The 27,506-nt window shown below is 41.1% G+C and overlaps 1 protein-coding gene across 2 annotated transcripts; it reads right to left on the bottom strand.

Moving 5' to 3' along the window:
- Nucleotides 1-27,372, bottom strand: ttc7b (tetratricopeptide repeat domain 7B). 2 transcript variants are annotated; one of them, XM_082516714.1, is made up of 23 exons: nucleotides 27,175-27,372; nucleotides 24,195-24,349; nucleotides 24,039-24,114; nucleotides 23,854-23,946; nucleotides 23,417-23,580; nucleotides 21,677-21,798; nucleotides 20,190-20,268; nucleotides 17,615-17,790; nucleotides 17,381-17,444; nucleotides 17,145-17,282; nucleotides 16,828-17,016; nucleotides 16,580-16,697; nucleotides 14,672-14,729; nucleotides 14,288-14,360; nucleotides 13,954-14,114; nucleotides 13,744-13,860; nucleotides 11,133-11,230; nucleotides 10,553-10,846; nucleotides 8,462-8,512; nucleotides 5,707-5,847; nucleotides 4,094-4,296; nucleotides 2,212-2,285; nucleotides 1-1,772 (listed from the first exon to the last, which is right to left on the bottom strand). In XM_082516714.1, exons 1-23 carry the CDS (start codon nucleotides 27,293-27,295, stop codon nucleotides 1,625-1,627), a joined length of 2,913 nt encoding a protein of 970 aa, XP_082372840.1. In that variant the 5' UTR covers nucleotides 27,296-27,372; the 3' UTR covers nucleotides 1-1,624. The 2 variants fall into 2 exon arrangements, with proteins under 2 accessions (XP_082372840.1, XP_082372839.1); XM_082516713.1 differs by lacking the exons at nucleotides 8,462-8,512; nucleotides 10,553-10,846.
- Nucleotides 27,373-27,506: the final 134 nt, after the last annotated feature.

The raw sequence follows: 27,506 nt of genomic DNA on the forward strand, positions 1-27,506 counted from the left end.
TTCTTTTTATCCACTTTTATTATCTTGGTCTTCATAATCATTCATTTACAGCACAAAGGACTCACTGCCTGAGCTCAGGAGGATGTCCTTTCATACCTCACTCTCTCTAAGCAACATCATTCTCCAGAAAATAGTTATAATTTACTCTCTAAAATAATAATACACTAGTGGAACAATGAAATATACAGCAATAATTCTTTGTATTTATAATCAAAAACGAAATAAAAATATTAATCTGGTGATGGGACACAAAGACAACACAATCACTGCGGGTGCATTTGCGCTCAACAAGAAAATCTGATTTCTGGAGGAAAGATGTGGCACAGATTCCAACAGTTTCCCGCAGATTATACGTTGCTGCCGTTTGAGTTGCTCCAGGTGGCACTTTGATTTTTCACTTAAAAACTTCACAAAACCACTTTAAAATCAGCTGCAGGAAATCAGATTTCCCGTGAGGACGAATGCAACCCGAGGTTTGGCATTTACACCGATTTATTTCTCAGTGAAAGTCCGTCGATGCTCCGCTGGATACCTTAAAGACCTGGCTGATCCTGAGCCAGGTATACAGTAACAACGATCCCCCTCCATGCAGATGCAGATAACATTACACGAGCATCTTTCCTGAGTGGATACAAGCACCAAAAAGTGTAACAGATACTTTTGGAAAATGATCTTAGTGTCGAGTCAAACACCATTGACCACTCAGAAGTCTGAATTTACTACAGTGGGTTCCTGTCTTCAAATTTTAACAATGCTAACACGGGTGCAAGGCTACAGTACGGTGAAGGCAATACTCAGTGGTTTGACACCCAGCTCGATCTGCTGCTGATCTATAGTGTTTGTGCGTGCATATAAAATGGGATTGAGTTTTTGTAGTGTTAAAAAAAAAAAACAAACAAAAAAACACAAGCATATACATACAGCAATATTTATCACTGACTAAACCAGGTGAGGGCAGAACACAGAGACTACACAGAGTTTTATCTGATGAATTATCAGAAAGCAGAAAAGATGCAGGGCAGGGAGAGGGATTAACAATGAAGACATGAACCCACTGAAAACAGGGTCCACTGGTGGCTCTAAATTGTATGGTGCTCTCTCACCTTGCTGAACTCCGTAAATCATCATAAGAAAAAAAAAACAACAACAAAAAAACAGGAAGGGAGTGGGACGGACAGGTTTTGGCGCTTGCATCCACTTTTGAAAGAGTGTTTTCTGCTGCATCGATGTGAACAGTACCAAGTAAATGCATATTTGGCTTTTAAAGGAAATCTAATCCATTTATGTTAAAACTGCTCAGAGTGTATGTGTGTATTTGGACTAAACAACATGTAAACACAACTTTCAGGCTTCTGAGAATAATGATTTGAACGGAATCTGACGAAGGAGACAACACGCAGCGCGGGAAAGAGACACGCACACTCACGTAGACGTGGCCACAAGAAAGGCATTGTGGGAAGCACGGGTAGACAGAGGGAAGCCTGTTTATTTGTACTCTTTGCATTTCTATATACACTCTGAGTTTATGTGTGTGTGAGGGTTTGGCAGTACACCTTTTCACAGGTCTGTGCGTGTGTGTGTGTTTGTGAAGTGGCATGCAGGCATGCTCTGTGTTGTGTTTTTCTCATAGCGCTCTGGGAATGATGGTGAAGGGCAGGATGGGGCTGCTGGCTTCCAGCTCCAAGGCGGTGAGAAAACACTCAGTGGCGGCGGCGGTGTTTCCCTGAGCCTGCAACACCTCGCCAAGACTGTTCCACACATCGTGAGCCGTGCTGAGGAGGACAGAGGGATGAAGAGGTCACAAGAGGAAGAACAGAAACAAATTTAAGGGGGGAAGGAAGAGTAGAGGAAAGAGTATAGTGGAGAGGAAAAACATGGAAGATGAGAAGGAAAGAAGTGGAGGAAGAAGAGATGAGAGTAGAGGGATATGGGTGGAAAGTGGGATGGCAAGGAGAGAAGTGAGGAAGCGAGAAGATGGGAAATACGAGGAGAGGAAAGCAAAGAAAAACGAAGAGGAAGAAAAAAGGATGAGAGGAGAACAGCAGCATAGAAAGAGGGAGGAGAAGTAAAAGAAGAGGAGAAATTAAAGGGATGTAAGAGGAAGTGGGAAGGAAAGAGGAAGAAGTGAGGAAATAGAAAAATGTTGAACCACAGGTGCCTTAAAGGAGAAAACGTACAAACATTACCTTGTTTAAACACAAACAAACTCACCTGTTCACCTGCACGGCGTCTCTCAGCACCTTTTCCGAAAGACTGTAACGCTGCAGCTGGTGCAGGATCAGACCCTGCAACAGAGAAAACAAGAGAAGAAGAGAACATCCCCCTTTTTTTATCATGCTGTGTGTCAATGATTCAGCAGTTGGCTTTATTTAAAAAGAAGCTCTAAAGTTACATTTAATATCGGTAACAGCCACCCTCCTCTCACTTTTAACATTTATTATTCATGAAGAATTTAAACCAGAGATTCAAATTTACACAGTGCGCCGTGTCATTTATCTTCTACCGCAAACTACCTGCCGTATTTTACACACTTCCAGTTATAACATGATGATTTTCATTGGGTCTGAGCTCTCTACTCCGTTTTTTTCCTTGCATGAGAGCTATGGAGATCAAATTCAGCAAATGGGAAAAACTAATGGAAGTAATCTTCAACAGGGTATTATTGAGGGACAGCCACCTCCACAGCTAATGTGCCAAAATGTGCAGTTCCTCGAGTGGCCACTTGGTCTTTACAGCAGCAATATCAAACTGCTTTTACACGGGTGGCCACGTACAGCCAACTTTCATCTTTTGGTAGTTTATTCCTGAGACTGTCCACTAAAAATAAAACTCTTGCAGGCTCCGCCGGGCCGATTCTGGCCCTCGGGCCTTACGTTTGACACCTGTGCTTTTCGGTGCCACCCACCATTTTTTGTGCGTCTTATTGTCAACCACGTGTCTTAACAGAATTTTAACCCCATGGAAACAGAACAATGGAAAACAGTGGCTGGAGACCACAGCGTGACCCAAATTATTTGTGAACATGACTGCAGTTGGTGCAAGTCTGGAGACAGGTTGCCTCTTTGTAAGTTGGCGTCATTGCAGGTGATGAAATCATCTGGTTTGGGGTTGCTTCACTGCCTCATGACCTCCGCAGATTATCAAAAAGTGAGTATAAGCAGAGTAGCCCGGAAGGAGACCCTTTAAACTAATAACGATGCCAGGCACACCAAGAATCCTGTCCGGATTATTTCTGTTTATTCGTGACTGGAAAACACTCTGACTGAACTCCTGTTGTTTTTAACTTTCATAAATAAACATGAATTCCTCCTGTTTTTAGTTGCTCTTAACTTAAGGTTGCATCATATTTTTTTTCCAACCTACTCTTTTTCTTCTCTTTGTTCCATAACTGGACTTTTAATCTCTTCTCCTTTTCTTTTTAGTACTCTTCATGTGCTTTTCGTTTTAGTCTCGGCTTTTACTTCCTTTGATTTACCTGATTTAACTTTTGCAGACTGATGGTCCACCGTGGGTCAGTCAGCTCAGTTCTTTATTTCACTTTTATTATTTTCACTCTTTTCATCTATTGCTAGATTATCACTTAACATTAACTAAGCTGAATAAATTGGAGAAAAAGCCAATTTTCTTTATAGGCATGTTCAACTACACCATCTTTTTCCTGCAGACACATGCAAGCTCGAAACTTTCCCCACAATTACCAAGACAAAATCCAGTTTTCAAGGTAAAATACCAACTACACAAATTGTCAAAAGCCTCCAAATGCATGAAAACATTTTAATCTGCACTCGGGTCAGATGGACACACTGACTACTGAGGTACTGATCCGCCTTCAGGTGCCATTGCCGTGCTGTCACTGGAGAGAATTTCTGTGTGTTACTCTCTCCATCAGCAGGTCTGTTCGTTTCTGGCCTGCCAACATGAGTGAATGAGTGACAAGGGCAGACGGAGCAGACTGAAAACAAAAAACAAACTTGCTCTCCTCAGGTGAGGTTTAACCGTCCCGGCAGACTGTAGGTAATTACATAAAAACACACAAAACCCGTCAGGGTATGAGGGCACTGCAGGCAGGCAGGTGGAGGACAGAGTGTCTTACCAGTCTCTGCATGGTCTTGACATGAGTCGGGTTGATGGACAGGGCCTCCTCGTACCAGCGCTTGGCTTCGTCCATGTTGCCCCTCAGCTCGGCTATCTGCCCCCTCATGTAGAGGACGTTGTGGGACGTGGGGAAGAGGTTGGCGGCTTCCTGCGTGCAAGCCGTGGCCTCAGCAGGTTTTGACATGCCGATGTACACCTCAGCTGTTCAACAGAGACACACGCAGAATTTCAAACTGATAGAAACACTGTGAACCTCCAGGGCTAAAAAACAAATTCCTCCAACTGTGATCATTTTTGTTCCATGTTTTTCCTCAAAGCACCCGAAGCCCATTCGGTGCAAGTTTACACATATTGATGATATATGATCTCTCGTATCTGTTGATCTTTTGTGGATGTAATGTGACATTCTTCATCATCTTCTTCTTTTTTCTGCTCCCTATGGGGCTGGCTACAGTCTGCCTGCATCTCACCCTATCCCAGCATCTTCTACTGACATACTGATCCTCTGTGGTCTTCCTCTTTTCCTCTTGCCTGGTAGCTCCATATTCAATACCCTTTGTCCAGTATATCCGCTACTCCTCCTCCACACATGTCCAAAAAACGATCTCAGCCTAACTTTGTCTCCAAACTCATCTACCTTCTCTACCTACACTCCTTGCAGCTTCACTATTACACCCGTTGCTCTCTCTCTCTCTCATTCTCACACATATATTCAGTTTTTCTTCTACTGACTTCCATTCCTCCTCACTCCAGAGCATACCTCCACCTCCCCAGACTTTCCTCCACCTGCTCCCTACTCTCAAAGTCCATCATCGTCCACAGAGACTCCTGCCTGACCTCATCTGTTAGCCTGTTCATCACCACTGCAAACAAAAAGGGGCTCAGAGCTGATGCCTGACGTGTAATCTATATCTCACCACTGGCCTGCCGTCATCATATATGTCCTGCACATATGTGCGTTTGTTTGTTTGAACGACTAATTAAATGTGACTTTTGGACTGCTTTTGCTGCACGGACACGGCGATACTCTTAACATGATGCAGAAAATAAGAAAGGATAAAAACATTTTTCCCTTCAAGCTGCATGAGCAGAAAAAAAAAGAAAAAAAAAAAGACTTCTTCACTTCATGCCCAGCTGAGGCTTTCACTGCGCTGGTGTGATGAAGACAGAATGATACGAGTAGAGACGGAGGAAATGAGCCTGAACTGGCTGATTACATTAGCCATATCACCGGGCTGGACATGGCCAACCCTGACAGGAAGCAGCTGGACAGATAAACAGGCGGACAAACTACCTCAGCCCGAGTGTGTGTGTCTGTTTGTGTGGACACCGCAGTCTGTCTTGGTCGCTGAAATCAGAATCTGAGCTCAAGTGAGGGGAAATCTAATATATCCAGTAGATATCTAATCAAACTGCTCTTCAATAAAGTCCTGGAGGCTGATGCCGGTGCACTCACTCTGACCTCATATCTGATTCTCTGATGAAGCAAATATCGACCACAAGAGGTGAGCAGACAGTGCCCTGCTGTATTTGACGGCCAGTTACAAAATGATTAATTATTAAGGCATAAAATAACTTTCATGCATGCGCTGCGAATGAGTAAGAGGATACCTGCATGGAGCCAGATCTGAGCCAGGGTCATCCAGGGGTGCAGGGGTCCATGTTTGGGGGCACTGCTCTGCAAAGAGGAGGCGACTTCGGATAGAGCCTGCTCCACACGACTGGCTGCTATGGAGGTAGCGTGCACCGAACCTGGAGGGTGGAAATCAAACCATCACAGACGAATACACCATCTTCCAAATTTTGTGACTAACCACTACAACAGCAGTGTTAGGCAGCCATGTGCCACAATGCAGGGTGATTTTAACTGAACAAAACAACAGCAGAGGCCACTGATTACTGTGGTTCTGCAGTGTTTGGTTGCAGTAAACAGTTGGAGTCCACACTGGCACACAGTTTTTCAAGCCTTAAAATAAGTCCACGCCATTCAGCACTCGGCGGCACACAGTGTTAGGGCCCTGAGTTACAACGAATTAGTGTCACCATCATGCATAAAACTGCATCACTCTGCTCATTAGTAACTAAAAGAAGCGTCGCTGTGATGGTCTGCGTATCCGCGGACTATTACAGGGGTCAGCATGGGAGGAAAAGCAGGTCCACAAAAGCCAAACGTATCACAACGCTACACAGAACGACCCCCTTACACATCACAAAATTTGATCTTTGTCTTGTTTTGTTTCGCTAAACTGTCATATGCATTGCAACCTAAAGGGATTAAAAATGAATAAAACGTGCCTCTTAGAGTCTTTTTCTAAATTTAAAATGAACACAGCTTGCTTTAATCTGATCCGTCCCCTTCACTGACTGAAGGAATAATAAAAAATATTTTAAAAAAGGAGAAGATTTGAATGTTAACGATTTCTAAGAGGGGACTACGTGGCAAAAGGATGTCTCGATTCAGCTGAGAATCCTGTTTGCTGTGGAGTAATTTATTAGACGCCACCATGCAGCAGCCCAGCCGAACGCAGCACAACACGGGCAGGATGGCGTGTAGCGCTCCCTAAATTAAGCCGATGATGGCGAATAAACACCTTCAGCCTGCAGGTGGAATTTGTTTCGGTAATTTGAAGCTTTATTTGATTTATTTTAGTCTTACTTTGTTTCACTTTTCTCTGTACATCGTCTGTCTGCAAGCCTGTTTCTGTACTGCAAAATGGCAAATATGGATTTTTACCCAAATCCACATTTGGATGTGTATAAAGATGATTTAAATGTATAAGGCCCAGGGAAGGCCAGTGAACACCTCCATCCCTAGAGGAGCTGGAGGAGGTGGCCAGTGAGAGGGAGGTCTGCACGAATGAATGTATTAAATACGCCAGAATTACACTGAATTATAGATCTACAGATTACATGAAGCCCAAAGTGTTCCCTGCCTCTAGATTCTTCAGATCTGTCACCCTGTGACCTCCCCATCATCTATCTGTTGCTTACTATGCTCCCGTGCACCTCCTTTCCTCCGATCCTCCTCCAGCTGCCGTTTTCTTTTTTGTTTCTACCCGCAGGTCTTACTGTTTGTGTGTGCTGCTCTTTGTTTGTGTTGGACTTTACATCATTCGTGGAGTGTTTATTGTTGCACGTTATGCTTGTTGTGATTCTACGAAGATGTCAGGGTGTGTTTGAATGTTTTCCAGTGGTGTGTTGCTGCCACCTCTTTAAATAAGTATTTTAATGACTCCTCTGGTAAAAAACACTGCAGAGTCCACGCCCTACTTGGTCACTGAGGTTTTGTCATCAGGGTTTGTAGAGTAGTAGGCTGGGGCAGGCTGATCAGTGTAAGTCAATATTTCGATACAGCTTGTTCGATCCATATAAAAAAAATTTTTTTTAAAACCCCCAAAAAACAAACTTGGCTAAATTTGCAAGGGTCAGATTACCATGTGGGATATGTGGCTGCTCAAAACGAGGTCTTCTTTTTATCCTCAGTTTGATAACAGGCTCACCTTCAACCCGTGTTTCCTTCTGGACTTAAATGTGCTTTTCAGTTATCAAAAAATAAACAAACACCAAAATAGTGCCAAATTCCATGGTATGAAGGTTAAACTTAGCTTGTAAGTTATGGTACAAAGTTGATTTTGAGGGCGTCAGGCAGAAGGCACTCACTGGAATAACGCAAAAATTTGCAAAGACCCATATTTGACACAAGCGGTACTTTGACATCATGTGAAAGATGCGATCGTTAGCCTAAGTGTCAGAATACAGAGAAGGATATCAGCTGTACAGAGCTGATAATGCCTTTCATGAGAAACTGCACCACTTCCTCATTTGTGCAACTTCCCACAAACCGCTGTGGGAAGTAAATTGATTACAACACTTGAGCATCTGTCAGCAATTTGCCTCGAGCTTGTTGTAACAGTTACTGTCACAACTACCATCACATTCGTGAGAAGGAAACTGCTTCCTGGTGAGTTTTTGTTCTCTTTCACGTTACCGAAAAGGATAAACGCATCAGAAATAACATCTGTGTGCTGGAAAATAAGACCCTCATCTGGATTGTGCTCTAAAACAATCCAAACAAGTTGTTTCCTGAACACCTTCATGCTGCTTTAATGTGACAACATGCAAAAGATGCCTGAGCTCTTCCTTCTAACTCACTGTGGGCATTTGGATCAGCCACCAGCATGATTTAAAAAACAAAATAAAACTGTTTGCAGATGTCACCTTAAAGCAGAAGATATTTGCACATACTCTCGTCATATGAATATGGCACATATCTGGACCTCTTGGGACAAAGGGGGAGCAATGACGGAAGAATGGATGAGGGGGGGAAAAAAAGAAAAGAAAAGATGGAGGTTAGATGGCTACTTACAAACAGAAAACATGGAGGAAAAACCAAGTGTGTTAGCGTCCTGAAGGCCGCCTTGAATAAAACGAAGGGATGGAAAGAAACAGAAAGACGACTGTTAATGATTGAAAGAGAGGAAGAGACAGAAGAAATATCCAAAGCACGATGAGGAAAAAAAACAAAAGAATCCACAGAGGGTAGACTGCAGCACCCCGCGGGGTTTTCATTCTTCACACAGTCACTTTTAGACCACATGACAGCAGGCGAGCCGCTTCCACTCATGCACCCTTTCTAATGACAGAAATTTGATGTGGATAACATGTGAATATGGAGGACCGAAACAGACCAAACTGTGAATAACTACATTAAAAAAAAAAAAGTAAAAAGAATTCTCATGGAATTAGCAGTAACTGAACTTTCAAAATAAGAGCACTGCTGTTTCTTTGCATAGATGGAAAAAAACAATATGTATAGAAAATAAAAAAATAAAAAAAATCAGTATGTGTGGAAATACTGAAATATTTAGGTCAAGAAAAAATAATCAGTAAATAACGATTATTTGTAGGAATAAATGCACTAAAAGGAATACTTAAAATAACTGTAGGTAAAAGCTAATTTTTATGTGCTATAAAACACTATTTATGTTCTAGTTTGTTTGCTTATTGGCAAATTACTTCATTTTACTGAGTCATTCATTCTTTTTTTCTGTTTTTTTTTTTTTTTTAAACGTTTGGCAGAGTCAGTCCTCCATAAATGCACACCCACTGGCCTATTAAGTAGTTAGTGCCATAAAGTTTTTTAAATACCAAAATGTCGAGAAGGCCCATATTTCAAGTCATGACAGGTTTTTTGTTTCAAAAATTGGTGAGGAACATTATATTTTACACCTCATGATGTGGTGCGCCTGCATATTTGAATTAGCTTTTTAATGAACTAATCATTCAAAAATCTCCTAAAGAAAGTAAATGTATCATATTTTCAGTAACCATGATGATCGACTAGCTGTCACCGTTCTGTGGCCTGCGGGGAAAAATAATCTAAAAGACAACCATTACCATTATTATTATCATTAGTAAGAGAGATGGCAACAAGGACAGACAACATCGAAACTGGGAAGCACGACAAATTAATGCTGGCTGAGATGGAAACACTGAAAATTATTAAAAACAAAAACAGAGGTGCAGAGAAAGTGCAGCTGCGATCTGTGGAAAAAAAATCCTTTATAACATAAACTGCCTCCCCCCCATCTGATCAATAAATTTTAGCTAAATAAAATGAGTGTGTGCGTGTGTGTGCGCGCATGTTTAAGTCACAAAATAAGCAAAGCAAATGCATCAAAACTCAACTCAATCCACATCAAAGTTTCTGCAAACATGCCAGGATTTACAGCAGCTCTGTGGAGTTTGTCTCTGCCAAAACTCCAAAATGGTTAGTCTCTTTAGTCTCTTTGTCCAGGCTTAAACAAATCTCTCTAATTCACGATCCGCTCAAGCATCAGTGCGGGTGAAAGCACAAGAAGGATGTGGCTGCTCATAAGAGGAGCTTTCTTAGATATCGAAGAGTTCAAAGATAGCTGGTGGTTTATGGGCACATTATATTAAGCCAGGAACTAACAAGTGATGCCTTTAAGTAAGAAAATAATTGCAAAGCAGGTAATTAATATCTTCTCCAAAAAATACAGAAGCATTTTTTAACTTTTAAGATTTTTCTTTTGCCTTAAAACCACATCCAGGAGGATTTAAATGTGTCAGGAAATGGTGCTGCCCCTGTCATTTTAAAATATTTTTTAAATAGTTAAATAGTTTTAAATATCAGTGAATTTCTCAGCATTATTAAAGTAATACAGCTTGGCCTGACAGTACTCTGCAGTACAGGAAATTTCATGACTTCATGAGCATGACAGAGATCCAACTGGTCTCTCAGGAGGCTGAAGTGCTTCATAATATAGTTTGGATCTTTAATTCTATTCGTGTTTCTGGACATAAATTTTTATGATGTTATAACTAACAGCAGTCACAACATATGTAGCTCAAAAATCACAGAAACAGGCAAAAGTAACTAGTGATGACATCTGTTTGTGGTCAGTCTCCACACCGTGCTACAGGCAGAGCGGACGTGGAGGAGGATTACAGTTGGAGGACAGCTGGCGGACTATGGCGTGGTTGCAGAAGGAGTGAGTCCTGGTCTTTGTGCGTGGAGGTGGAGGAGGAGGAGGAAGGGCAGGGGGAAGGGAAGGAAGAGGAGAGCGGAAAGATGGTTTTCGGAGTGGAGGCAGAGGAGTACGGGGAGGCTGGAAGATGAAGACAGGGGAAGAAGGGGAAGACAGCGGGGAGGAGACGGTGGACATGGTGGAGGGGGAGGTAGGGGAGACTGGTTCGAAACCAGAGAGCGAAGAGGAAGAACCTGAGACTTAAAAAGGAGGAAATAAAACAGAAATGAGTGAAATTAATGAAGGATTAAAGAAAGGATAGAAACAAAAAGACCTTTTCTCAAACAACATTTTTTAAAATGCTCCCATTTTTTAAAGTTTATACATTAAGTTAAAAGAAATCAGATTCTTTTATAGACTTTTCCCTCTGCTATCTGTAAAAAAGACATCAGGATGACCATTAGAGGAGAGAGAATAATTAAACAAGTTTGACTCCATGTTTACTGATGAACGCTGAGCACGTAGATTTCAGGTGTCTGTACCTACCAGTCTCAGGGTCACTGAAGTCAGGCAAGGTCATAGCGTTGAGCTGTCGCCTGTCTGCTATGGCTCTATCCAACAGACTGCTGCCACGCCCCGAATCACTGCCACGAAACACACGTGGATGTAAACAAAGGGAAAAAGCACATCCGCACGCATGCAAGTACACACACACACACACACACACACACACACACACACACACACACACACACACACACACACACACACGGCCTGGGATTGAGCTGCTGAGCAAACATGACCTCCAAAACAAGGAGATAAAGCATTTTAGTGCCTTGGTTACCTTTTGTTTTCTTAGTTAGATCAAGCTTCAAGGGAACTGTGTTATTAATGAAGAGACAACGACTCATTGCCAGTTATTCAAATGCTTGATTGCAGCTCTTGCTACCAAGGATGGCACAACCAGTTATTAGATTTAGAGGGCGAAGAGTTTTTCACACAGGAACAGGCAGGTTTGGGTTGGTTTTTCCCCACTTAATAAATGAAATAATTTAAAAAGTGCATTTTGTATTTACTCTGGTTATGTTTATCTTGTATTAAATTCTGTTTGATGATTGAAACATTTAAATGGGACAAATGCACACAGACAAAAAAAACAAAGAAATTAGGCATATTACTAGCATTGGCTAACATTAGCCAGAAAAAAAGATGGCTTAAAGTGATCTGTAGTCTGGAAAACTATGGATTAAATGCCATATGTAAAGCCACATCAGTGTTTCCTTTTTCTTTTGTGTTCCTGTTGTGCCTGTTTGTTGACATTAGTGATTAGTGGACACCATTCATAAGCTAATGTTAACTTCCTCACTGTTGGCACTGGGAGCGGCACTCGGGAGCGGGCGTAAATGCCACATCCTTTGGATATTTGCAGAAAATTCCCAAGTTCTTCACAAAGAAGTCACTCCACAGACTGTCAGAATCAACAGAGAGAGTCGGGGAAGGTCTTATATTTCATAATTATGTGATAATCCATTCAGAAAATTTGCAAAAACAAGCGTGTAAAACATTTTTTTAAAAAAAATTTACTAAATGGACATTTAATTAGGGCAAGAGTTGCAGGATCATAAATATAAACTAATACCAGCTTATGTTTTCACATAGTGAGGTTTTAATTAAAATTAAAAACAAACCTAACATCAGGTTAACATAAACAGTAAACTTTATTGACCGTTTATGTTATTAACTAATATTTGTCCACAGAAGCTATTTAGTACACATCACCAAACATGCCTGGAATTATAGCATTTTTAAATGCCAAGACCATTAGAATGAATTAAATGCTTCTCCATGAAAGTGCTCAGTTGGTAGTTCAGTGTAATCCAGTCTTCACAAAGTTAGAGTCTTAAATTCTTTTTAAAAGTCTTAAAAATGTTACATTTGGTGGCCAGATCCTTCAAGGTAGTCTCCTTGCACACCTCTGCACCTATCTCAGAGCTCCACACCGGTCCCATTATGACCACACGAAGGTGCTTATTTAGGACGAGGGCTGCATCTTCAGATCTTCACAGCAGCGACCCGTCAACCTTAATATTATTTTGGAATAGAGGTCAAAGCCGCAGGGAGCTCAATCTCAAGAGTAGGAGAAATGAGAAATCACAGCCACCTGCCTCGGTTACAAATGCTCTCCCTCCAACTCCTCAAGACATTAGATTAGACGCCCAGTTTTACCCTGGGGGATGACATCATGGTGCTCAACATCTGATGCACTTTGTTTGGTTTTAAACCGCTGATCACAAGTAATAATCTGGAAGTATATTACCTTAAAGGGGATAGTAACATTTAAATCAGGTATAGTTATTGTTTTTTTATTGGCACCATATCTTAAATATTTAAAATAAAAGCAAACAAATAAAAAAGATCAAACTCTTTGTTTTGTTACGGCACCAGAAACAAGAGAAGCAGTGATTCTCAAAATTTAAGGGACTATAAAAAGGAAACAACAATAAAACAAAGCCATGTGATTTGAACCATGTGTTATTGTTCATTTATCTGACCAAATAATAACTATTTTATTTCTCTTGACTTTGGTGGAGGCGTTACTGGATAATCATCATCAAAAATCAAAATTGGAACACACTGAATATTAAAAGGACGACTCACAGAAAGCGAGTACCTCCCGCTGTGACTTTACTCCCATGTGCAGTGTTTTTCTTAAGTTTGGGAGGGGCTGACATAGAGCAGAGGGGTTTTTTGGGGACATTTACTGGTTTTGCTAGAACACATGACACCAATCCTGCCTTCTAGCCACAGGCTCCGTGTTTTGTAATATTTATGTATGACTTGAACATTTCATCGATCTTTAGATCCTCGACTTCCAAAGTTAAGACTTACATCTGCTGCTAGTTTGAGGCCCGTTGGATTTGAAACCACCTGCCTGACGAGATGACGTTCACAAAAATCTGTGACCACCTTCTATTACATGATGGTTTTAACCATCTGGTGTCTGGTTTGTCATCCATCTTGCACCTTGGTGTTGATGGTATACTAGTTTTGCCTGTCTGCATTTTGTAAATTCTATCATCACTGTTACCATATTTCTACCACTTTCTATCAGTAGTAGAAATAGTAGTGTTTTTATCTAGGGGGAGTGTGTGCATACCTTGGGTTGGTAAGGTTGTAAAAGCTCTTCCAGATCTGCAGCATGTGTTTACAGGTGAGCAGAGCTTCTTCGGGTCCTCTACACATAGCCTCCAGCTTCACCTTGGTATACAACAGACTACACAGACACACACAAACTCACAATCAGCCTGATCCAGCTAAATTAAAAAACAAAACAAAAAAAACCTCAGTGTGAGGTCTGTGAGCTCACTTGAAGTTTTCAGGGTACTCGGAGAGAGCCATCTCTATGATATTGAGAGCATCGTGGTAGTGTTTCTGGGCAGAGAGAAGCAGGGCCAGCAGGTGAAGGGAGTGGACGTCATCTCCTTGAAGCTGCAGTGCCTGTCGAACATAGCCTAGCGCCTCGGGGATCTACACACATACACACACATATGTACACAAACTACAGGTTTTCACAACATTTGGGATAAAAAGCACTTTGTTAAATATGTGCAACTCCTTGGAGTTTTGATTTTGGACGTCTGCCTTTAGTGTCACAAACACTTGTGTTGCTTTTCTCTTGCTACGACTGTACATTGCATTACCTGTCTGGACACGGCAAGCTGCAGCGCCAAGTAGAAGGCTGCCAAATGGTCAGTTGGAGACAGACTCTGAGCTCTACAGATGAGAAGAGAAAGGAGATGTTGTGTTCAAGAGGCAGCAAATAAAAAATTAAATAAGGTTAGATAAAACTTTAAAGATCCCAGTGGAAAAATAAGGTCAGCGCTGCAGCAAGACGGATGGAAAAGGGAAGCAAATGCTGACCATATTTATGGGAATAAATAATGTCAAAGCCAAACATTGCGCACAGATTAGTCATAGCACAAGCACGAAGGTTCAAATGAGTCAAAAGCATAATGTAATGGTTTGGCAGGGTGGTAAGTTTAAAGTGTAAAAAAGAAAACAGAGCATCATAGCTCAGTCCGAACCTCTGGAAGGCTCCCAAAGCTTTCCTCTGGTATTCCTCCTGTGTGCTCCGCAATGACGCTAAAGACATGCAGAGACACAAACACACCGATGGGTTTTACAGTAACACTGATTATGAATCACTGCAGCTTTTTGCACACTTCTTTTCATACTGCAAAAACATCCGGGCCAGAAACAGAAACAGATGATGCATCGCCTCATGTAAGCAAGCGCTCTATAGAGATCTGCCATCATACTCATCACAAACAAAAAGAGTCCCCTGACAGCACACATACCCAAAAGCAAAACCACTTGAAAAGTGGCTGAAAACTCAAGGTGAATGATTTTAAATGAGGAGAGAACTCATGGCTTCAACATAGACTTAAAGAACTATGACTCACACTTCCCTTACTTTGAATTTACTCAGAGTGAGCAAAGGTGTGATAAATTTGCAACCGTGCACAGTATACAACAGGGGTGTCAAACATAAGGACCACTGGACTGTGAAGTAGGGTAAAAATTTTGGACTTTTAACGGTGTTTTTATAAATTTTAAAGCCTGTGCTAGTGCTAAAGACCTCCTACACAGCTATTTGTACAACACAAAACTTGTGAAGCAATAGACAAACAACTAAATGACAACGTGTCCACAGGAAAATAAATAAAATATGGCATTTTCTGGCAATTAACAAAAGCCTTCCGCTTTCTAATTACAGGACAGTCTGGGCTCTGAGCTACCAGACCCTTTTCTGTATTTTTACACATTTCTTACAATTTAAGCCCAAAGAGTCGTGCCGACACACTCCTTTCATTTAAATAGAGCAGTGAGGTGTGGTGCTTAAACTGCACTTCTTTTTCTTCTATAGAGATATCGCAGGGATTAAATGTGCAGTTAAACTTCTTTACACTGACAGAAAGACGATATTCACCGGTCTGGTCCACTAAAGATCAAAGTAATATGCATAAATAAATGTATAAAAAAGATGGAAGCAGCATCTGGGTCTGAAAAGTGAAGACCTTAAACCTGCATTCATTTTAATGGCCACCAGGGGGCAAAAAGAATTATGAGCCCATAGAAACCTCATCGAAAACGGTCAGGACCTCGTAAACCTTGGTTTATGGCCTCAGTTGCTCATTTCAGGTCATACTGTCTAAACCATTAGGACCATTTTGTAAATACTGGTCTGTTTAAGTGTTACAAAGGAAGATTACACAGATATGATCATTGCAATGAGCGCCCAGTTTCATATACAGCTCCACCCCTTGCTTGTCATATTTAGTGGTTGAAAGTTGCTTGAACGGGAAAGAGCAGCATCGAGTTCACCGCGAAGAAGAAGGAGCTCAAAAAAAAAAAAGAAAAGAAAAGAAAAAAAAACCCCATCAAACATTTTCATTGTTATCGCTCAGTTTCACTTCACTTCACTACAAACAAAAATTCTTTGTGTTTGTGCTGTTGTTGGGCAATAGGTGTCATAACAGACAAACTAACAGGCTCAAAAACATCTCCTGACACTGGCCCCTGGTGACAGGTCTGCAGCTGAGAATTTTTAGCCACGCCCCTGCATACATGAAGTGCTGTGATGGATTTCTTAGAAGTCTTTTCATGGCCTTTTGCACATGAACTGAATTCCTGACCCTAAAATGACCCTACAATTTAAATTTAAACAGTGTGAAATGGGGCATAGTAGGCAGCAGGGACAAATTGATGATGCACAACCATTTGAAAGATGGAAAAAACAAAATCACAAAAAAGAGAAAGCCCTCCTGACCTGGGCTAGGCTGGAAAAAAACTCTGGTCCAAATCAGCCAATGAGTTTGCAAACTTGTAGCTTTTCCTGATTTCTTTTCACCCAGAAAAAAATAAAAATCTTGCTCACACGTTCGCACCAAGAAAATGACTCAGGAGATGGAACTTCTCCTGAACAGACTTACCATCAGTGGCTTTGAGGCTGTAAACCAAACCTATAGCCAAGTAGCCTTTGGCTCTGAATTCAGCTGCTTTCTCTCCCATGTCAATCACCATCTTTGCAAAGCACTCTCCTTCATCCAGCTGAATAATGACAGAGGGAAATTTATAGGAACAGAGAGAGAAAGTTAGACACTGGTGAACATGTTGGAGGCAGTTATATTAAGAACTAACAAACCGCCCTCACAGGGCAGCTCAGCTGTATGGTTCGCACCCAGTGGAGAGGTCCGATGCACAGCTTTACGGCCAGCAGCGGGATGGTGGGGTCATCGGGCTTCAGGCGGATACACTCCTTGAGAACCTTAACGGCACGAGCTGATTTGCCTGCTGCCATCAGCGACAAGGCGAGCTGATACCACAAGTGGAACTCCTCAAAGGCGAACTTCATGGCTCTCTCCAAACACTGAAAGATAGTACATTTTTCTGTTTTATTGGGATGTCTCTAGGCACCAACGTTTGTTGAGGAACAAAAGCAGTGAAAATACTATCCCCACAGTCACTGTGACTGCGGTCTACAGAGGGGTCATTCACCTCTGACAACATCTCATACTGCCCTCTCCTGCCCAAAGCTATGGTCAGCAGGTCATACACCACCGAGGCCGACTGCAGACTGATGATCCGATCGTTGTTGTGTTCAGGAATTCTGCTTAGGACGGCATCACGGTTGGCCTGAAACACACAAAAGCCCACGTATGCATAGGTGTGAATACGGAAAAACCAGCTCAGTGTTCTGGCATGGTTTACTCTGCAGAGAGTTTGTGCCTCACCATGGATTCACTGATGAGCAGCAGCAGCAATGCTTCTTCTGTGTTCTCCTGAGGGCAAAACAGACTGCGAGGAGAGGAACGCAGCGGGAGGCCGATGGAGTTGGACGAGGATGAGAGGGAGGGAAAAAAAAGGGAGGGAAAAAATGGAGAGAAAAGTGATGAGAACAAATTGGTGGAAAAGTACACTGGCAGCAGATTTAATCTGGTATCCACGCCAAGTGCTTTGCTTCTTACTTCTCTCCCGAGTACACTCGTGGGCGTCGGCTTAGGCTGTAGCTCTTGCTATGAGTGTGTCCTTGGCGTGTCGGATCGTCCAGGGGCGACACAACGGGTGGGTCTTCAAGAGGAGACCAGTAACTCTGTTCGCACATTCCTCTGAGCAAGATCTCTGCAAGCTGTCTGGCTATGGTCTGTACGAACACAACACTTGTATATTAACTTCTTATAGCACAGCACAGGCTTTAATCTGGACCCTTTCGTCATTAACGTACATCCTTATAAAAATTTACAACTATTGGATCTAACAGCCTGTCCTGGGATTCTTCCCAACAGAGAGACAGACAGACGATACAGTTGTGGTGCAATTTGTGGAAGAAGTGACGTGTTTAAAGGAGTAATTTGGGAAATTTTTAAACGTATTACTTGTTGCTAAGATGAGAAGAAGTTAAAGTCGGCTGCCACAGACAGAAAACAGGTGAAGCCTCTGCGTTGGGCTCTGTCATTTGTTTGTTGGGCAAGTGTTTGACTTTCAACTTTGGGGATGTGTAGATATAAATCATTTGAATTTTGGTGTCAGTGACCATTAGTTAACCTCACTATTGTTGTTAGAGGTCAGATTTAGAAACAGTTTTCCTTTTGAAGTACAAATCAAAAAATCTGTGGACAGCAGTGCCATGCAGTGTAAGTTCTCTCTCCTTCTGTCTACCACTCGCTGAGGCATAACTCTAACTTTGCTTCAAACTAGAGCTGGGCGATAGAACGATAACGATATGTATCGCGATATAACTTTTTCTCGATAGAAAAATTCAACTATCGCGATAGACCTCGCCGCTCTTGTCCTTGTCCTAAAAAAAACAAAAAAACAAAACAAAACAAAAACAACAGCCAATCCAAATTAAGTAACGCAGAGCCGAACCAATCACAGCCGCAGCGTCACGTCGCGTGACTTGTTACTTACAGCACAAGTGCCAAGCCGCACATGTGTATTTGTTTGGGAAGCAGCCAGCCACCGTACCGCCCGGGTAATGGAGGAAATGAGTGTGCCGACTAGAAAAATCAACCGAGCGTGACCGAAGGTTACCGAAGAGAAAACAGATGATGGTTCCAATGCCGGAGAGATTGTCGAACGGAAGAGCCAAAGAAGTTCCGTAGTGTGAAGTTATTTCGGCTATTTCAAGTCTGACAAAAAACAGAGTAGCGCGCACTGTAAATTGTGCCGAAAGCAAGTCTGGAAATACAATAAACTGGTGCATGCGCTACGTCCACACGTACCCGGGTATTTTTGAAAACGCAGATTTTTCTATGCGTTTGCACCTTTCGTCCACACTTAAACGGCGTTTTTGGTCACTGAAAACGAAGATTTTTAAAAACTCCGTATTTGCATTTACGTGTGGACTAGAAAAACGGAGAAAACGCAGCGTCAAAGATGTGCGCATTTTGACGTCACACTGTGCGCCACGTTATTGTTTCGGTCTAATGAATTTCTATAATACTGTTCTACTCTCTGCAGTGTTTAAATGCTTACATATACACACAGTTACTGTCCGTCCACACATACGACTCGGTTCTGCTTCTATGCCCCAGCTTTGTTTACTTTTTCCCACCGAGGCTTCTAGATTGGCCAACATTTCTGCACGGTTAGGAATCTAGCGCCACCTGCTGCTTTGGCATGTTCATAGCAGCGTTTTCCTTCATTTCTGCCTTTATGTGTGGACGGGATTATTTTTTTAAAACGAAAACGGAAAATCTCCGTTTTCAAAAATACCCGTGCACGTGTGGACGTAGCCTCAGTCTCTGACTGGAAGCGCTAATTCGTCATTCGGCTTTTGTCAGACTAAAGTAACTGTTAAAACTGTTTGAAAAGCTAAGCTATACAACAAGGAGAGATTGAGAATTTCCTTTTAGTTCTCAGTTTATTTGATATTGACAAAAGTTAGTCAGTTTTGTCTGTTCTTCTGTAAAACAATTTATTTTTAGAATTAATATTTTGTTTCTAAGTGGAATTGACAATTTAGTCTGTTTCGTTTGTTCTATTTTGAAACTTAAACGCTTTAGCGGCTGCCTTTTGTGTAGTTTGCAATATTTGCCTTTATCTATCTGAAAAAGTCTCATGTTCCTTAAGTACATCTACCCTGTTGAACTTATTATGGGAAATAAATATTTAAATAAAAACAAGCTGCTGATTATTTCACATTTTACTTGTGAGCAACGGCACATTTAAATCTTACAAATATAGTTATTTGGCTTATATCGTGATAGATATCGTTATCGCCTGAAATGAAAAAAAAAACATATCATGATATGAAAAAATCTTATATCGCCCAGCTCTACTTCAAACATTCTCAGAGTCATCATTTCATGTGTCAGTGTAGGTGAAATGATAGCACGCCCATGAAAACTAAAGTTCTGGAGCACAAAATGTTTTCAGTTTGACTTCTGTCAGCTTAAATGTGCAACAACAGTTTGAACTGTTTAAAAAAAACAAGAACAAAATCTTACTTCTAGTACCTTAAAGTACCTATGAAGCAAACAATTATGTTCCCCAAAAATTCCAAGCTGTTCCCTTAAGTGTTAATAAACTGTTCCTCACCATTCGTAGGTTCTGGGTGGTTCTGGTCTCAATAGCCCGAAGAATCTCTCGAAACCTGCCCACACCTTGTGTCAGGTTGCTGCAATGATGGAGACAGGAAACAGGGAAGACAAAAAAAAAATATTACTGGCTGCTGAACAACACTGAGTCCAGTGCACATACTCGCCTAATTTTGTGTGTATTGGTTTTCTTTGACCACTTGAGTAGCTTTGCATGATTCAGAGTTCAAAATAATCCCAATTTTTCTGTTTATCTTCTGTCTGAAACAAGTTGATTTAGCTCAGTTTCATTGGCTTCCCCTTGGAAACAAACAGAAACCGTTAGATAAAGGTGTTGAATTAGGTTCCACTTACTTAGTTTATTCTGATTACATTTTGTAAAAGCAAGCCTATGCATGCACCAGAACACAACTGTTTAGGAGACCATACTGTTTCACATCATTTACTATTTTTTTTTAAACAATTTGAAAATGGTGCAAATATAAACTCACTAATTTCAGACACAAATTTCCAGCTCCATGTTTTTATACTTGGACTCTCTGAATATCTTTGCATGACTATCAGTTTAAAATAATTCTGTTTTTATATTGTGGGGACTCTAAGTTTGAATTAAACCGTTTCAGCTCCACCAACCTTTTAACATTCCTCTGACTGGCTGCTACTGCTGCCACCAGCAGGTGGGCTTTCTGCTCACAGGCAACGTCATGTGACTGAGATTTCCGTACTGGAAATCTTTAACCATTCAAACCATATCATCCCACATTTACATCATGCAAAGCCAAAAGCAGAAGAAACTCTCTACACAGGATGACCTAATTTTTTAAACCTTTGGCCATACACATGACAGGAAAGTTAAAGAGTAACAGGCCTTATTTAAAGTCACATTCCAATATATACACACACAATATATTTTTTATGGACATTTAATGCTGTGTGAGGCATTTTTTTTTATGCTAGAAGCTTCAAATGAAACCATGTTATTCCTAGAAACTATGACAAGTTGCTGCATGATGTCATATTTGTACCTGAGGCCAGACTTTAATATTTACAAAAACAGAGTATGTATACTGTCTACATATTTTTGGTTTGCTTCACAGCAAAAACAATCATTTAGCAATAAGTAAAAAGAAATAAAAAAAAACAAATAACAAAAAACAGAAACCCTGTAGGAAAGAGACTATCATGAGGCGTCCAGCAGCTGCTGCAACACTGAAACCACCAGCAGCATTTAGCGCAACACCGCTGTGTGAACTGCTCTGAGCTCAACCGTGAACGTTACTTAACCATGTTCACACTTTTTTTTTTTGCTTTTATTCCACCTGTCAGCAGCTCTGTAACACTACAACTGCTGAATGAGTGAAGAATGCCCACAGAGGGCTGCTAAGGTTTAAAAAAAAAGAAAAAAAAACATCAGCAAGAGCCAGAGAGGTAAAAACTTTCCTGTCTGATCTCTCAGGTTCACCACCATGTGTTCCCCACCCCCCTTACCCATTCTTGAAGTGGATGACATGGGCTCTCTGAAGGCCCGTCTCTAGGAAGTAGCCCAGCTCCTGGTCCTGAGCTGTCGGGCCAGGCTTTGGACTGCGGTTCTGAATCCCTGCTGACAACGCCTATGCAACAACAAACAACAAAAAGAACGAGAAGTTTACTCAACCCCTCCTAACCTGAATCAATAAGACTTATTTTAATCTCAGGCGGCTCTGCATTTAAAAAACAGACATGATTCTGCAGTGGAAATCACTGCATGACTTTTAACTGTTTACTTCTATTGATTTTTACTTTGATTTTTCAACCTCCGCTTTATTTGATTTGATTTTGTCCCTCAGTGAATATTAAACTTCCACAACCATCGTTCCCGTTGCAGAATTCTTCCACAAATTTCAATTCAGGATTATTCAAGTTCCATGTCTCTCTCTTATAATGTCCGTTTTTAGTAAATGACTTCAGGTGCTAAACTGGCTCATTGGCAGTCCAAAAATTGACACCTGCCGGAAATATATTGTGTGTCACAAAGACACAATATATGACAAAGAATCTGATATCAGGCTATATCGAAAAACTAAATGTGGTTACTAAATACTTCCTTTTACGGTCTTTTTGGACGTAATTAAACAAGCTTGAAACAACTTCTTGAGGAGCAGTCAAATTTTAACATTTAACTTTCAGGGTCAGAGGAGTCCACGTTTAAGGAAACGTAACGGTGTTAAAAATACCGGACCACTCCTGAAAGACTATTGACATTGTGCTTTTCTCCTTTTGAAAACGATCAAATAAGCAAGTGAACAGTCAAATCTGGTACTGCAGCATTTGCTCTCTCTCCTTTTTGATTATTAACTCTCTTTTTATTTCGGAGTTTTTAAAATGTTTAAAGACGTGCAAACCACCAGACAACAAAAGACAGATAAGGTAGTTTTGGAAAACAATAATTAAAAACAAAAAATCTCTTATAACTATATATTATATATACATATATACACAAAAGGTGGAGGAAATTAGTCTGAAAGCTGCTTTGCATACTTTTGAATATAAACTAGAATACAGTAAAATACAGGATCAGGGAGTGCATTATAAGAGGACTGCACACCAGGAGAGATAAAGAGATTATTTTGGAGGGAAAAAAAATGTTCCTTTAGTTCATTCCCTTAAGAGTTTCATCTCTGTGATTTGATGAATGTACCCACTGTTCCCAGTGTTGTTGTTTAAAGAAAAAAAGTATATTTCCATGCTGTACAGCCCCTCAACTCTAAAACACTAATAAGAAAGATGTTAAAAGATAAGCTATGCAAGTTTCTGGTATTAGAGTCTCAACAAACAATCAAATATCTCCCGTTTCAGCATTTGATAAGCTGCTTTTCTGCTTTAAAATAAACAGAAGGTTTTCCCATCTATGTCTTAAATACATTATCATGACATCGTTAAAGTGTTCCTTAACTAGCACCTGTAATATTGCACACGTTTTGTTGAATTTCTCACAAGTATCACTACATCCAGGTTGGAATATTTGAGCTGCATCCTTCTCAGTTTTACTGCAGTTTGCTCAGCCTGTGCTCTCGGCAAATAAAGACGAAGAGATTTGTTTGTCAGTTGGCCGTCGAGGGCGGTGGCGCATCAGTCAAACTCGAACGCAGTCAGCAGGATGTTCATCACACGCCCATAAGGACAGTGAAAAACAACAACACGCAGAGAAAACGCTGCACTCTGTGAAGCCATCACAGCATGACAACACACCTTCTCGGCCTCCTGCAGATAGAGCAAAGCAATGTCTCCAGACTTTTCGTAGCAGGTGATGATCTCCTGCTCCCGCTCGGTCATGCTCCTGTTGGACGCCGGAGACCCGGCGTTCTTATTGGATAGAGACGGTGAAGCAGCTGGGACTTTCTCTAGGCACAAACCTGAGGAAGAAAGAGAGAAGAAGAAACATGGTGTGACTGGGAGACATTTTGCCCTATTTGACACCATCACCTACTGTCACTGATGAATGTTTTCCCAGATGAAATCAGTTAAACACATTCAAAGACAAACAGTGCAGTCTGCGGCTTCTTTTTACATCTGTGGCACTGCACTGCCACCGTGTGGAGAGAAGAGGTGCTGCAGAGATTAGTGCTGATTAGCTTGATGACAGTTTAAGTGAGGTTAAGGAGGACACAAACAAGGACTGTGTATACCTTTAGTCGCATAAGACTCTGCTATCATAGACAGCCTGTACACAGGAGCTCCAGCCAGCTGCATGTCGTCCAGGTTCACCTTGCTGTAGTGCCCTGTCAAATCACGAATTATGTATTAATAAGCTGACCTACTTATTCACTAAAACGAGGGGGAAAAAATATCGAATATGAGAAATGTGTGTCACCTAAAGCATCTTTGTATTCTCCCTCCACATAGCACAGTTTGGCCATTAACAGGCTAGCTTCCTGGATGTAATCCGGCTAGAAGAGAGGAATAAATGAATAAATAAATAAATAATAAAGGATGTGTTCGGAGTTTTGATTTTCAGCCCAGTGGTTACCTTCAGGTTTCCTCTGTCCAGAGCAGCAGTGAGATGCTTCCTGACCTCCAGCAGTTTTGGCCGTTGGACCCTGGGACTTGTACCTTGCTTGATGGGATTCTCCTTCAGGTACGTCTGCAGCTTACATTCACCCAACAGCAGCTCGCCCAGGTCATCTGGAACAATCAGGAGGTCAGAGCAACCATGACATCAAATCCTCTTGTCCTCATCCAGCATGTCTCCAACATTTTGAGAGCTTACAGTTGATCTATTATGCTCATGAGCATGAGACCCAGTTCAAAAAAATCCTTATTTGTCTTACACTAGGTTTCTCCCTAACCTGCCTATTTCTGGTTGCTTGGTGTGCAGTTTGCATGTTCCTCTTGGATACTCACCTGTAAAGGTGTGCCATTTTCATTCATTATTTGCCTTATGACTTTAAGGCCTAATGCAGGGTGAACACCTGGTTAAAGTTCTCTCTCAACCACCTGAGTTTGTCAATGAGGCATTAACATCAATGCAGTACATGCAGTGCCTTCATCTACTTTATCCTTTGATCTAAGCTTCCTATAGCCAAGCTGTCGCTACAACCACATGCCAACAATGGCAAACCCTGTAACCTGTGTACGCTCACGCAAAATATCTGCCAAGCAACATGGACTTAAATTAATGCCATAAAAGTATGCAAAGAAGTAACACAGAAGAAAATATGGACGTAACAGGGGCTCAAAACACCCCGAGTGTAAATTATGATGCATGAACTGAGGCTTAATGGTTATTCAGAAACTACTCAGGGTTACAGTGAGAATGGCAAATCTGCACACGGAGAAACACTGCTTTGTTTGCACACATACCAGACAGAATTATGCACTCCGGGCTCTGATCTGAATATCTTCACTAATGACTCCAAAACAAACAAAAAAGGTGCTGGATAAAAATGCAAAAATGTGGAGACCAAACCTGTGTTTAAAGTGATAGTTGCTACTTCCTTCTTTTGTATACTATCAGTGGTGATTCCCCAAATCCACATCTAGTCTACAGTGGACTTGAATTTAGGTCTTGAATTTACTAGGTACTTACGAAACATCCTGAGGCTTCAGGTCATCATGAACAGACTTTTATGCTCTGTTATACAAAAACAATCTGGTGCTCACTAAAGGGGTTGTAGCTTAAACAAAGGCCAATTATGGCTTTTCATATACGTGAAATTGAATTTAACAAAGCTTGTTTTATTTTGTTTACTAAGTGGCCAAAATAATTACAGGAAAATGCCTCCGCTTCTTTTAACTTCACTGATGATATCACTGCAGTAAGTCTTATCTGTGACAGGAAGGGAATCTGCATACTGGAGTGAGGAACAGCAGCTGATGAGGTGGTGAAAAGACAACAGTTGGACCTTCGACACATCTCAAACTAAAGAGCTTACTGTTGACTCTAAAAGGGAAATAGTTCAACATCTCTCCTTTTCCACCACTGGCCATGTTGTTGGAGAGGGTCTCGTCCTTCCGCTTCCTGGGCAGCACTATACATCAATAGTTATCAAGGGACATGAACACCACTGTCATTGTTAGTAAAGCCCACCAAGACAGCTAAGCACAACCAATCAGGACAAACAACAGCTTGAAAAAGCAGTACATATAGCTCTCAAGATCATTGGATGCAGTCTATTTTCCACAGCTTCACACTATACCACCACTGACCTTGCCTAATCTGCAAATCACCTATTCAGTCTTCTCCCATCAGGCAGAAGATACAGGTTTACTGGGATTCTGTTTACAGTTGTATTTGTTTTTACAGTTATACTTACTCTTCACTACTATATTTTAGTTGTTTTTAATTGAAACAACAGTTTTAATTTTTTTTAGTTAAGGTGTTTTTACAGAGTTCCTGCTTTATTGTCTGCTTCTTTCAAATCTCACAATAAATCTCTCTCATTTCCAGTTTCATATCCTTTACAGATGCAATGATACAAGTTTAAAAAAAATAAACCAACGTTTCCTTGTGTAACAATAATGATGTTTAAACATAAAAGCTAAGCACATTTAAATTGCATGACAAAGGTTGGCATATAAATGAGTTTGACTATAGTTCTGTTAAAGTAGTTTACATCTCTCATCTTATTTTCATTTCATTCAAATGTCATTAAGAAAAGTGAGAAAGTCCTTCTTGCATGTAACTTTTATAATAACCAAAAAAATAAAAATAAGAATTAAAAAAAAAAAAAAAGTCTGTCGTGAGTAACACATCAGCCTTGCTTAACTGGTTTTATCTTTTAAACTAAAATATCACACTGTCGTTTACTGATACCCTGAGAAAGCGGTTTGACAGCTAGCACGTATTGTAGCTATCTTAGCCAACCAGAGAGAATTTGAAAAACTACCACATTTAAATATATAGTGGTTTCAGCAAACGCATGGCCGTCATTAAATAAATGTTAAGGGGTACAACTTAGAACTATAACCTTCTGGAAAATTCGGCACAAATAAAAATTGGCAGAGGTCATATTAATTTATTAAAGTATCGAGTAAGTACCCCGATAGCGCCCCAAATCGGTTTAACTGGTGGCAAGGGGACAGTGAGCTTAAAAATATAAATAGATAAATAAAAAATGTGAGATAAATCTGTCGTTTTACTCTAGCGATGTTTCTTGAAGTACAATTCATAAAACGTTATTGATCCTCCACACCAGTCAAACACATCCAACGTTAAATGGATACATTTCTGAATGAAGTTCTGCGTGACAGGAAACTGAGCTGTCAGAACACAGGAACTCAATCACAGCAGCGAAAACTGTTCACATCTTTAAACTCAAACCTTCCTAAAGTTTAACAAAGACCTGTCACATCTCTTTCTTAAGTCTTTACGAGGTAACTGGCTCTAAGCAGAGGCGACAACTCCCAGCATCGGCTGCCTCTGCCAGGAAGTAGCGAGGACTGAGGCCAGGGAGGAGGCCCCATACACTGGATGAACGAACAGCGGAGAAACCCGGCACACTTCCTACCGTTTGATATCAGCTTAGCCGAGAGCTGTCGCACCAACTCTGGAATCTTGTCCCACTGGGCCTCCGAGCGGCATCGCTCTATCTCTATCTCCAGTCGTGAACCAGACTTCCTCGCTGTCATCTTGGCGAGTGAGGAGCAGCGCCAACTGGACCAAAACACCACCGGAGGAGCAAGCTAACGCTGGGTGAACCCCAGCATCCGGTCCCCACTTTCAAAATAAGACACACTAATTGTTTTATGACTATAACAATGAAATAAAACACTGGTTGATTAAACTTAGCTGTTATTTTGGCTCTTTGAGTACTGTCGGTGCCATTTGATCACGCAGAAG

This window comes from Aulonocara stuartgranti (assembly GCF_965226115.1).
Source record: "Aulonocara stuartgranti genome assembly, chromosome: 19".
Classification (NCBI taxonomy): Eukaryota; Metazoa; Chordata; class Actinopteri; order Cichliformes; family Cichlidae; genus Aulonocara; species Aulonocara stuartgranti.

Coding starts and splice junctions, on each gene's coding strand:
- ttc7b (XM_082516714.1), bottom strand. CDS start 27,295: ATGACAGCGAGGAAGTCTGGTTCACGACTGGAGATAGAGATAGAGCGA. Junction 5,848..8,461: donor TTCCTCCATGTTTTCTGTTT/GTAAGTAGCCAT, acceptor TCCACCCTCCAG/GTTCGGTGCACGCTACCTCC. Junction 4,297..5,706: donor TCAGATCTGGCTCCATGCAG/GTATCCTCTTAC, acceptor TCTGTTGAACAG/CTGAGGTGTACATCGGCATG.